Source organism: Galeopterus variegatus, unplaced genomic scaffold (assembly GCF_000696425.1).
Source record: "Galeopterus variegatus unplaced genomic scaffold, G_variegatus-3.0.2 Scaffold157, whole genome shotgun sequence".
NCBI classification, from domain to species: Eukaryota; Metazoa; Chordata; class Mammalia; order Dermoptera; family Cynocephalidae; genus Galeopterus; species Galeopterus variegatus.
The window spans coordinates 486900-498805 of record NW_007726268.1 but is presented as its reverse complement, the minus strand read 5'-3'; the positions used below and the strand labels follow the sequence as shown (position 1 = coordinate 498805).

The 11906-nt window shown below is 45.3% G+C and overlaps 2 protein-coding genes across 2 annotated transcripts in view; one reads left to right on the top strand and one right to left on the bottom strand.

The window, feature by feature from the left end:
• Nucleotides 1–2650, top strand: part of CTSZ (cathepsin Z) — a 15190-nt gene extending 12540 nt beyond the window's left edge. The window contains exons 5-7 of the mRNA XM_008593339.1: nucleotides 524–674; nucleotides 1052–1214; nucleotides 2064–2650. Coding sequence (XP_008591561.1) covers nucleotides 524–674; nucleotides 1052–1214; nucleotides 2064–2174 — 425 coding nt within the window. The 3' untranslated portion in view covers nucleotides 2175–2650. The remainder of the gene's footprint in view (nucleotides 1–523; nucleotides 675–1051; nucleotides 1215–2063) is intronic.
• An 83-nt stretch (nucleotides 2651–2733) lies between these two features.
• On the bottom strand, nucleotides 2734–10876 carry NELFCD (negative elongation factor complex member C/D). The gene is made up of 14 exons (XM_008593331.1): nucleotides 10737–10876; nucleotides 10382–10491; nucleotides 9450–9559; nucleotides 8260–8367; nucleotides 7630–7782; nucleotides 7315–7445; nucleotides 6520–6685; nucleotides 5954–6088; nucleotides 5212–5351; nucleotides 4417–4531; nucleotides 4017–4112; nucleotides 3791–3931; nucleotides 3303–3432; nucleotides 2734–3210 (listed from the first exon to the last, which is right to left on the bottom strand). The coding sequence occupies exons 1-14, from the start codon at nucleotides 10874–10876 to the stop codon at nucleotides 3176–3178; spliced, it is 1710 nt and encodes a 569-aa protein (XP_008591553.1). The 3' UTR covers nucleotides 2734–3175.
• Nucleotides 10877–11906: the final 1030 nt, after the last annotated feature.

The following is an 11906-nucleotide window of genomic DNA, read 5'->3' as shown; positions in this document are numbered from 1 at the left end:
GGGTCTGCGAAGAACACAGCAGCTGTGCATTCTTACAGAACCAAGAGCTACACATTTCTTTTCTTTCTTTTGTTAAAACCTAGTTCTTATTACCTCCCAAACCAAAATAATAAAATGCCTATTTTTCCCCCAAAGGTACTGGCCTATTTATTCACTAGCCAGCAATAGAATCATCTTATTAAATGCTAATAATTTGATTATGCTTAATTTTCAGCTATAAAGTATTATGAAAAAGGTTCCTCTCCCAGCCTTCAAAGGAAAAGATAAAACGGCTTTTCAGTGCCTACTATGCACTAATTAATGTTTGTCTTTTCTTTTCTGCCAAAGCCTGGGAAGGGTTTTTCATAACTCCTTTACAGCTGAAAGAAGAGCATAATTTATTTACCTAATGGCAAGATGGTTTGTGTTATTAGCTAATGAATGGTAGGGTAAATTAGAAAAATGGAGAGTGGACATGGCATGCTTTTTTGTTAGTGGATTAATGAGGAAACAGAATCACACTGATTTTCTTGCTCTCCCATAGAGTGCGACAAGTTTAACCAATGTGGGACATGCACTGAGTTCAAAGAGTGCCATTCCATCCAGAACTACACCCTCTGGAAAGTGGGTGACTACGGCCCTGTCTCTGGGAGGGAGAAGATGATGGCAGAAATATACGCAAATGGTCCCATCAGGTGAGGGGAGGTCCCACCAGGTGAGGCTGCAGCAGTGTACACACGTGTAGGTATTTTCACCCGTACTTCTGGCCAATTTTACTCACTAAGCTTGGAACAAAGCTGCCACATAGTTTCACCTCTAAGAACTCCAGTTTCCTCAGAAGTAAAACTGAGGTCATAACTAATCTGCCCCTTATGGGATTGCTGTGTGAAGTACACAGATGACCAGCTCCGCAAGCTGTAGCAGGTGTTGTGGAGTTGGTGGGGTTGTTTCAGCAGGGAAAACACTAACAGCAGAAGTTTATCCAGATCGTCTGCTATGCACTGAGTTACTGTTTCTAACAATGAAAATTCTCTCAATTTAAAGTGGTGATTCTTTAAATGCTTGCTCTCAGCTGCGGTATTATGGCAACAGAAAGAATGGAGAACTACACGGGAGGCATCTATGCCGAATACAACGATATGGCCTACATCAACCATGTCATTTCTGTGGCTGGGTGGGGCATCAGCGATGGCACTGAATACTGGATTGTCCGGAACTCATGGGGCGAACCATGGGTAAGATGTTTTCACTTCCTCAAGGTCATACCTAGAAGAATTCTGATACTCCTTGATCGGTTTGTTGACTCCTGGCTGAGAACTGTGGCCTTGAGCAGAGGAGCTTCTTGCTGCAGCCCAGTCTCTCACCTGTGGTGCGAGTGACATTTGGGGCCAGATACCTCTTTGTTGTGTGGGGCTGTCACTGTCCTGTGCACTTTAGGGTGTTGAGGAGCATCCTGGGCCCCTCCCCACTAGATGCCAGTAGTTCCTCCCTTAGCCCCACGTGTGACGACCTAACTGTCCCCACACCACTGTGCGGCTGCACTTCGGCTACCTCCCTCTTCACAGTCATCTCTTTTTCCCGTCATAGTTTAGGTCTCCTAGGAAGTACTATGTACGTTTTTCAAAATCACTTTTGAATTAGGTCGAAAAAAAAAAACCTAGGGGAGATAAGTTAATTGGCAGGGTCTTAATTTTTAAGACCTAGTATCAACCATTAAGTTTAAGAAACATAAATTCATTACTATGAAACGGGACATGGCGGGTGCAGAAGTGATGGGATGTTGGTGTTTCTTAGTCAGTGACTACAAGTGGGGTGCTGGCACATGGGTAGGTAGGTCATCTGGTGTAGCAAGTCGGCTTGCTTTGTCACACCAATTAGCTTTTGGCATGGAGGGCCCTCCTGTTAAATAATAACCAAGTGAAATATTTCACAAAAGACATTTCCAAATAGGGCTCATGGGAAGGGTGAGGGTGGCTGAGTGGGTTCTTTGGGTCCCTGGTGTCCTCCCAGGCTGTGCTGCATGGTGGAGGAACAGGGGCTGGGACAGAGGACGAGCTGATGCATGGTTTTCACTCCTCCCACAGGGCGAGAACGGCTGGATGAAGATTGTGACCAGCACCTACAAAGATGGGAAGGGTGCCAGCTACAACCTTGCTATTGAGGAGAACTGCTCGTTTGGGGACCCCATTGTTTAAGGTGGACACCTCTGGGAGGGTAGTTTAAGAAATTATAACATGAACCATAATCACAGGGGATCCTACCATTGTGGGCACTAGGCTGACTGGCAGGAACTGGGGTAACTGATAGCGATATTGGACAGCTTCAGTGGCACTGAACACCTATACGGTGCCTGTCAACATGAGGCCCGATGCTGTACCGGCTGCAAGGGCATTCCCAAGAGCTGAAGACAGGATGACGTGAGCACCCGCATAACAACAGCAGTCAGCGACCTGGGGAAGAAGTGATCCACAGGACAGCAAATTATGGAACCCCAATTTTCTTTAGGAGAAGGCTTGGTATCTTGGTATTTTGTATTTGGCAACTGTGGTCTATAACATGGCATTTAAGAGGTAAAAGAGTTCAGGCTTATCACTTCTTATGTCACCTTGGAATCAATGGGGTGGGGGGCAATTTCAAATTGCCCAAGTGATGAATAAAATAGCTAACCTCACAGAGGACTGAGCCTGAGCACGCCTTATTCACACACAAGGACAATGTGATATCAGGACCTACACCTTCCAACCCAGCAGAAAGGCTGTTTAAAAACTTATTTATTTGTTCTTAGCAAATTAAAACAGTAACAACAAATCACCAACTAATCGGGTTCTTTTGAGAAAACCTAAGTCAGCTCTGAAAGTAAGTAGTTCACTGAAATGTCTCAGTTTCTGAATTCCCGCCACCCCTGGGCTGACAGTCGGGTGCATCCCGTGAAGCAACTCAAACCTAGTTCTTACACTGAGGGAAATGAATACTGTAAACAGGATTTAGGGGCAGTACTGGATTTACAACAAAGAGAAGGGACTTCTTGTAGTAGCAGTTTTCCACTTATACTGCTAACATTTTCCTTTTTAAGAAAGGTCATCTGCCTCCTCCCAGCAGAGCCCATCTCCTAGGTGCTGGTTGAGCCTCTTCAAACAGCAGTTCCTTGGAAGGGTCACCTTGAATGTTCTGATGCAGCTCTGGAGGATGCTCTAAGTTAGTTGACCATGATGAAGTTAGATTTGCAGTGAGCTTTAAGAGAAGAAAACAGTCACTGGGTTAGAAACAGGAGGTGACAAATGAAATTTACTAATGTGGTAGAGGGGTACTCAGGTCAGCCTTACCTATAAATTCCGTCACAGGGTCATGCTCGCCTTCTGTTTTAATGGTGCCTGCGATGCTGTCATTTTCCAAGATGGGGAGGAAAAGCTGCACAAAGTCAGAGGTATACGGAGGGGCAATGACATCCAGTACCTACGTGGAGAAAACATTGCCTTACTCCTCTGCGCAGCCCGTGTGGGGCGCTGATCGACGTGTGGGTGAAATGGCAATCAGTTTGGACACAAGTCCCTCCCCTCCCCTGCCCTTTTGCTTCCTTCATGACAACACTAGCCTCCAACATTACGACACCCGGGGTAGTAACGCAGGTAACACACATAAGACAGTTCCTGCAGGTGGGAGGTGCTTGGTAAATTGTTATCTGTCATTGTCATCACCATGATTATCAGAAAGTACAGTTCTCAGATTCAGGTACAAAATGAACTAAATAAAGCCAAAAGGGCACTGCTACTGTCAACAGTATGAAACATGAAACCAACGGTGTATTGCTGACCTCAGTGACAAAATAGCGAATGAGTGAAATGTCAGTGTCCAGCTTCTCCAGACACTTTCGGATGTAACTGACAACAGGAAGTACATAACCTCGACTCAGCAGGTGAACCATCCTGTCCAGCAGGGTCTTCTTCAACTCAAGCTACGGAAGAGTGGGGGGCAGAGATGCTGGTCAGGATGGGGTCCTCTTCAAGCCTCCCAACAAACCCCACGGGGTGCCCACTCACCTGCTCCATCACATCCAGCTGAGAGTGCTCAGTCTCAAAAAGCTTAACAAGCAGCTGCAGGACCTGGGGGTGCAGGAGCTGGTGGCAGGTGCTGATCTACAAACAGGCCAAAGACAGCCTGGCTGAGCGGTGTGTTAGGCCTTTGGGTTGAGTGCAGGGAACCACCCTCATGGTGATCGCTGCCGATGACAGGCCCAGGGCCTGCCAGCTTCTATGCCACTCCTCAGGCTTCCAGTAACACTGGATAAAAATTTAGAAATCTACACAGTCAATGAAACTAGATCCTTAAAAAGAAAATCCTCATGTAGGATAGAAATGACTAGTTTTGAAAAGAATATCTTCTGAACTCACTGACTAGATGCCGTGAAAGTGACATAGACACCCTTCAGGTCTCACTCACCTCATCCAGCAACGCCAGGTGCACCGGTGTATGGTCCGTCTGTAGTTGAAAGTACCTTGGTTCTGACACGGTCCAATCCACCCATTTCAGCACACCCATTGCTACCACTGGAAACCTACGGGTAAATAAGAATGCTTCCTTTAAACGCAGCTAAAAAAAAAATACCAAGACATGCTAGAAAAGCACTAAAGGGTTAACAAACAAACAAACAAACTCAAACTATCCCATCAATTTGCCCTTCAGTGTGCTTTGCCAGGGAGTTGCTTACTAATGAAAACAGTCTGATCAGATCAGCAGCCTCCCAAACGTGCAGGGCGAGGAGCAGACCTCAATTTTCAGCTGGCTATAAACCACGTTACCAATTTAAAAGGAAGAGATCATTAATGCAAACCACTCAGTGGGTTTGGCAGACGGGTTAAGTTTACCTTTATTTGGCAAACCCTTTCTTTGTCCCTTTGGAGGAGGACACACTATTTCTAGGGCACATCTGTTTATGTAATTGGCATAGTCACAAAACATTTCTATCTAAGCAATACTTTGTTGGTCTGACTTTTACTATAAATAGACCCTTTTCTTCAAATCAATTTTTGTATTATTGGCTGGTCTAATTTGTGAAGATTTACTGAACAGACTTCTGGCAAGAAAACACCTGAAAATCAGCCATGCTGCTAAAGTTGTTAAAAGAAGAAAAAGAAAATGAATAAGTGTCCCTGAGGCTTTTGATATTTGAGCTTTTAATTCAAACCACCTCCTTCCCAAAGGATGAAGTTTAGTAGGAAGTCTCCTTTTGCTCACCTAATACACTGATAAAGTGTGCTCAGCTCTGCCACTAGTTCAGAGGCCCCTTTGTTCTCATTGCAACACAAATTGTGAACAGTTTCGATGGCTTTTGATGTTGACTTCAGCTCATCCTTGTTGATGTTCACACGCTTGTTCTGAAAACACACAAGTTGGTGACTCCTCACATACCCTTGCTGTCAGGATATTCTGGCCACTTCTCTCTGCAAATCACCTTCCCTGTCTCTGAAGTTGGGAGTCAATTTAATTGTCAAACTTCACAGTCACACATTGTAAAGGAATAGAAAACCAATGAGACTGGTGTCGTCTGTGGCTTGGGAAATCAGTTTCGTTTCTTTAGCCACACGTCCAATTACAGTGTGTGGAAGTAATACAGATGCTACGTGCATCTTCTTGAGATCTTTGGCACTTTCACTGCTTGATGCACAAACAGTAGAAAAGACATTGCTGACACTAGACAGGCTCAAGATTTCTTGCAGCCAAAATTCCCAAATATCAAAGCACAGGAGAATACTTGTCTCCTAAAAGTTCACAAATTCTGGGCTGGCCCGTGGCTCACTCGGGAGAGTGCGGTGCTGATAACACCAAGGCCACGGGTTCGGATCCCATATAGGGATGGGCGGTTCGCTCACTGGCTGTGCTTGGTGCTGACAACACCAAGCCAAGGGTTGAGATCCCCTTACCGGTCATCTTTAAAAAAAAAAAAAAAAAGTTCACAAATTCTCAGAACTGATAGTACCTTTTTCCAGGTCTCAACTACACTTGCTGCATAAGCCAGGATGTGGATGTACTTGTGTTTGTGGTCCTGGTTGATCCTGGCCCCTGGCTTAAACAGTGACTGCATGAACAGGTCCAGGAAGGCTGGCACCCGGATCTGAAGAGAAGCACACACATGCGGGAGGAGAGTGGGAGCGAAGGCGTGCGCTCATTTCCCCCCTGCAGGGCTTGCTACATGGCGGGGCTCTAATGCTTTTGAAGGCTGAGCACATGATGGGGAAGGACCAAGAAAATGACAGAAACATTTCAACAGGAATGTGCACTCACGGACTTAAAAGAATCAGAGAAACGAGTGGGAGCGAAGGCGTGCGCTCATTTCCCCCCCGCAGGGCTTGCTACATGGCGGGGCTCTAATGCTTTTGAAGGCTGAGCACATGATGGGGAAGGACCAGGAAAATGACAGAAACATTTCAACAGGAATGTGCACTCACGGACTTAAAAGAATCAGAGAAACAGACTTTCCAGAGTAACCCTGACGTTCAGCATTGGGGGTATTCCACCTTATTATTAAAATGAGAAGCAACTTACGAGTTCAACAGGAGGAGGGTCCATGCTGGTGAACATCTTGTAGAGGACAGTGATGTCAGCGGGGTTCAGGGCACCTTTGGACAGCATGGCACCGAGGGCCTGGCAAGCTCTGGGGTAGGAGGCGGCTGTACCTAAGGCCAACGTGATCTGACTGGCATCATGGCCTCTTGAGGGAAAAACCACACAGCCCAGCATTAACAGGAGAGCTTTCTCTTTTTTATTTCTTTTTTAATTTAATGCTTTAAATTGTTGGGATCCCTTTGTCTTTCCATATTTCTGTCATTCACTGGTATCCTGACTGACCCATGAAAACAACATTTAGAGCAAACTGGGAAAGAATGACTCAAATACAGCTTGCAGACTCTATAAAAGGAACCACACACTTTTTAAATATCTTATTAATACTATGTCAGTAGCAGAAAATAAAGCTCATAAGAGCTAAATTTGTTCTGTAAGATATGGACTACAATGTAATAATTAGTTACTGAATAACTAGTTCAGAACCATGTTATTTGCTATTGATGAATCCCAATACATGAAAACACAGGTCCACAAATCCACTGAACTGGAGAATAACCAAGTATTTATGAAACAGTCATCAAAGCAACACTTTAGAAAGTATGCTCTCCATGTGTATTTAAACTACCCTGACTTATCCAGCTCTACCAGAGAAAAGGAAGTTTACCTATAGGCCAAACAGAAGGAGCTAGAAGTGCTGGCTATGGAACTAGGGCCAAAGGAGGGCTTAGTGGGGAGCACTACGGAGGGACAGGGCAGGCAAAACCGGCCTCTCACTTCTCCTGGGCGAAGCGCTGCACTTCCTGAGCGATCCTACGCACAGCCGAGCCCCCTTGCTCCTCCTGGGCCAGCACTGACATCATGGCCTGGGCAAACAGGTATGTGTGCTCCCCATGGCAGACCATCTTCTGAAAGATCACAGGGGTTTGGGGTCTCACTGTTGCCACACTGACAAGTGTAGACAACAGTCCTCAGGCAGGGAAGATAAGATCGTAGAAGGTGCCTCTGCCCTGGAAATTCTCTAAAGGGAAGGAACATCTCATGCAAAAACAGCCTCTTTCTAATCTAAGAGTCATAAAGTAAAGAACTTACGGCAAACTCAGGGAGATTTTTTTCCAGGTTTTCCTCTCCTCCATCTAAAATTGTAGCTAGAGAGGTGCGAAGTACTCTGGAGAACACCTCCAGCTGCTGGCATGCTGTGGACACGCTGGTTATCTCCCCTTGGTAACCTGCGTCAGAAATCAGCTACAAACAGAAGCGAGAAGTCACAGGTCAGCGTGAGGTGAGCACAGCTGGCCCAGAAAGCCAGCTTGTCAGCCTGCAGTGAGGTGGGACAGCCAGTGTGGGCCTCCAGTCTCAAACCTCTTCTCTGATCCCTGCTTGGCCACCACCTAGGCTTGTGACCCAGGCTAACCACCTCTCCTCAGTTTCTTCATGTGTGAAAGGAAGAACATGGACCAGGCATGCTTAAAGGCTCCTCTCACAACACAACAGACATTATGTATGTCGTTGCTAAATCCTAAAACACAGTCAGTGTGGACCCAAAAACACAGATACAAATTCTATGCTTTTCTTTCTCAACGTATGGCTGACTAAAGTGAAACGATGAAGACCTTTATCAAAAAAGCAAGTATGATCTTTCAAAGGAAACAGACCACCAACCAAAAATAACATTCCTTCATAAACATTTTTTCTACTCTCCAAGTCTAGAATTTTTCCTACCTTCACAGTAAAGTTAAGCATCAAACAGTCTGGGTGGGCTTCAGCCAGCTTGTAGAAAAGATCTCTCCATGTGGTGTGTGCAATCATTTGTTCAAGCCATGCTGGGGTCTGCCAACAAACCAACGAGCAGCCAGATGATAAGCCTCACTCGAGTGAGGGAGGGTTATGTTGTATAAACAATCACAGGACAGTCCAGCTAGAAGAGCCCCATGAGTGCCTGGGTCTGGAGGAAGCACACCCAGGGCTGGTCACAGCCACATGGTTTGCGAACGGCAGAAGAGCCCCAGAACGTCCACTCACGCTTTTGGAAGATGCGACTCAACACGAGTGGGCACTGAAAGGTGCTTCCCAGGAGACACCGCGAGTCCAGTGGAAGCATGTACACAGTGGAGCTGTATCACACGCACAATTAACTCATGCTAAATCGGCTGTATGCCCTTGGCAAAGAGGAAAAGGCAATTTAAATAGAACAGGTGATTTTGCCCATCACCACGTGTAGTGGCTATGAATATGTGCCTCTCAGCTCTTCTCCTGTGTGACTGATGGAGCCAGGGGCTGCACTCTGAATCGCCGTCCTGTTTGTGCTGAGGCCAGGCTCCCATGGCTGCCCACAGCCACTGACAGTGCAGCAAGGCTCCTTGCCCAGGCTTTCCCAGGAGACTGTACTGGGTGACTGGCTTAAGACTCCCCCCTGACATTGCTAAAACTCTGAAAACTTCACTGTGGACTGAGGCTCTTCCTGCTGACCCTCCTTCCTGCCCTCCAGCCTTCACAGGGGTCAGCCCTACATCTTGGCTCCCCCAGCCTCCTTAAGCCCTTGCTCATCCTCCCTCCAAGGAGTTTCCTCCATACCTCCTGCATGTCTAACTCTGTCTCAGCATCTGCTTCTTGAAGGACCCAAATGAGTACTCCACATCACTCCCAGAACTGTGCCCAAGAGCAAGTGGGATGCAAGAGCCTGCTGTTCCTTCTCTCAACCTTGGCACCTGAGTGCCTCTTTCCTGCAGCATGGCCCTACACCCATGATATGTTCCAAGGGCAATGCTGACCACTGCAGCTTCCGTCTCTACCTCTGACTTTAGTGCCCAACTCTTACATTACTTACACGATAGGGCACTCTCCACTGTGCCCAAGCAATTAGCAAAAGTCCCTAGGAACTGGTATTAGACAAAGAAAAAAATAGTCCTCACCTCTCCTTCTTCAGTGAAAATAGAATCTGCTTTCCGGGGGTCAAAATGTTTGATCAATAAACTCTTCAAGTGGTTTTCCACAGTTTCCTGAACCTGCACTGGCTCAACACCTGAAAGAAAGTGAAAGTACCTAGATGGACTACGGCAATCTCTCAATTCACCAGATTACTTCAGAAAAAGAAAACAGGCCAAAAGTCTCTACGTGAATCAAATATCACAGAACTGCTTCTGACCACTTACAAAAGTAAGATTTTGGATCCTTTAAAATGGTTATTAATTACATTCAGTGGTGACACCCAAAAAGGAGTGGAGCAGAACCCACAAGGATGGTCTGCCTTTGTCTACGTGGAAAGAACAGCATCTTCTTCAAAACTGTGCTAAGGAAAAGACAGATGGCCACCACAGACAGGTAGGAGGATGGAAAAACATACCCCTGCCCAGCAGGAGAGAGCAGATGCCAGCCAGGACAGACGCACTTTATCTAATCACCACAACAACAATGAATCGAACAGTTTCCGGAAAGTACTTACTTTGGTGATGTCATCTGCACCCAGTTCAGTGGATTTACAGTAAGGCTTGACTTTGATCATATTAGCTAAAAGCCATAAGCAAAGCCAGTCCTAAATTATCCATCACTTACTGCTTGCTGTAATAGACCTCTTGAAATGACACACTGAACACACATTGCATAATCTTATAAGTCTACAACACGGTAGGGGAAACAGCTCAATGAGAATCACGTTTGCAGCCTATCTGTAAACCTCAATTACTGAATCAAAGACAAGAGTCAAGCAAATAAAAATGGGTAAGAAGTTCAGTTCTTATTTATACAACTCTTAAAAACTAGGCAAACAAAGAAAGCATTTCCAATTTATCATTATAATGATCCAAAGGTCAATTAAATGGGGGAGGGATGTGACTAGCCAGAGCACCTGTCTGAATGAGCCACTCAGCCAGCAGGTTCACAGTCTGGGCCACTGCAGTGTAGTTCTCCGATAAGAGCTGGATAACATTCTCGGGAGACCCTCCTGCCTGAAAATACCTAGGAAAAGTAACAAAGCAGCTATTACACTAAAATGAATGAAGGTGGGCCTGGGGTGGATGACAGGGAGGTGAGGAGGCAGAAAATTAGGCTTTAAGATTTCTAAAGTTGCCGGGGTGGGGGGTGAACCCTGGGAGACTTTCGTTGCAGCAATGCATTATTATTACTTTATGTATCTTCTTCTGGGTCTGTTACAAAACTTTCTCTGAATGACTCCCCCCAATACAAACACCTTTCTCAAGTACCTCTTTAGAGTGTTAAAGATGGAAGGTTCCATGATATAGTCCCGGGTGGAAAACTTATGCAGGCACTCCTGCTGGACCTCTGCATCATCCTCTCCTTCTCCAGAATCCTCCTCCTGCTGTTGGTAAATGCCAGGAGCCATGATCTTTTTCCTTTAATATAAATATCCTGTAATCTCACTTTAAATCTTATATAATGCTGTCTGTTTCTAAAGTATTCCACACACATGATTTCATTTAACTTTCACAACAATCTCATGAAATAGTCTGGACAAGTAGTGAATAGTTAAGAAAACGGGATCTGGAATTACACCAAGTGAGTTGTATCACACCTCCACCTAGGCAAATTGTGTCCCATGGTCACACAAGTGACCTAACCTCTCTGAGTGTCCATTTCCTCCTCTATTAAACAAGGATAATAATAATGCCTACTCCCATTTGGCTGTTGTGAAGATTCCATGAGCTAATTTTTGGAAGAGCCAAGCATAGTACCTGACATTTAGTAAAAGTTCAATAGCTATTAACTATTATTATTGTTTTCACTATTGTTATTTCATACACGTCATTTAATGCTTTCCAACAAAGGCACGAGCCATGAATTTACTGAGCCATGAATTTACTGTTACAAAGTAAAGATCACTAATTTGCCTCGAATTAGCAAGCCTGAAGGGATTCCAGTCCCAATTCTGTGTGGGAGCCACCTTAGGCAAGTCACTGAATCTAAGGGCAAAGCCAGCTTCTTCATCCGCTAATGACAATGTGATGGTGATGGACTAAATGATCCCTAGGTCTGTCCAGAGTTAACTCTGTCATCCTTACTAACAAGCANATTTCATACACGTCATTTAATGCTTTCCAACAAAGGCACGAGCCATGAATTTACTGAGCCATGAATTTACTGTTACAAAGTAAAGATCACTAATTTGCCTCGAATTAGCAAGCCTGAAGGGATTCTAGTCCCAATTCTGTTGGGAGCCACCTTAGGCAAGTCACTGAATCTAAGGGCAAAGCCAGCTTCTTCATCCGCTAATGACAATGTGATGGCGATGGACTAAATGATCCCTAGGTCTGTCCAGAGTTAACTCTGTCATCCTTACTAACAAGCAAATGCTTTCTGAACAGCTGTTTTGTACTGAGCACTGTACTTGTCACCAGGGGCACCTAGCAAAATAT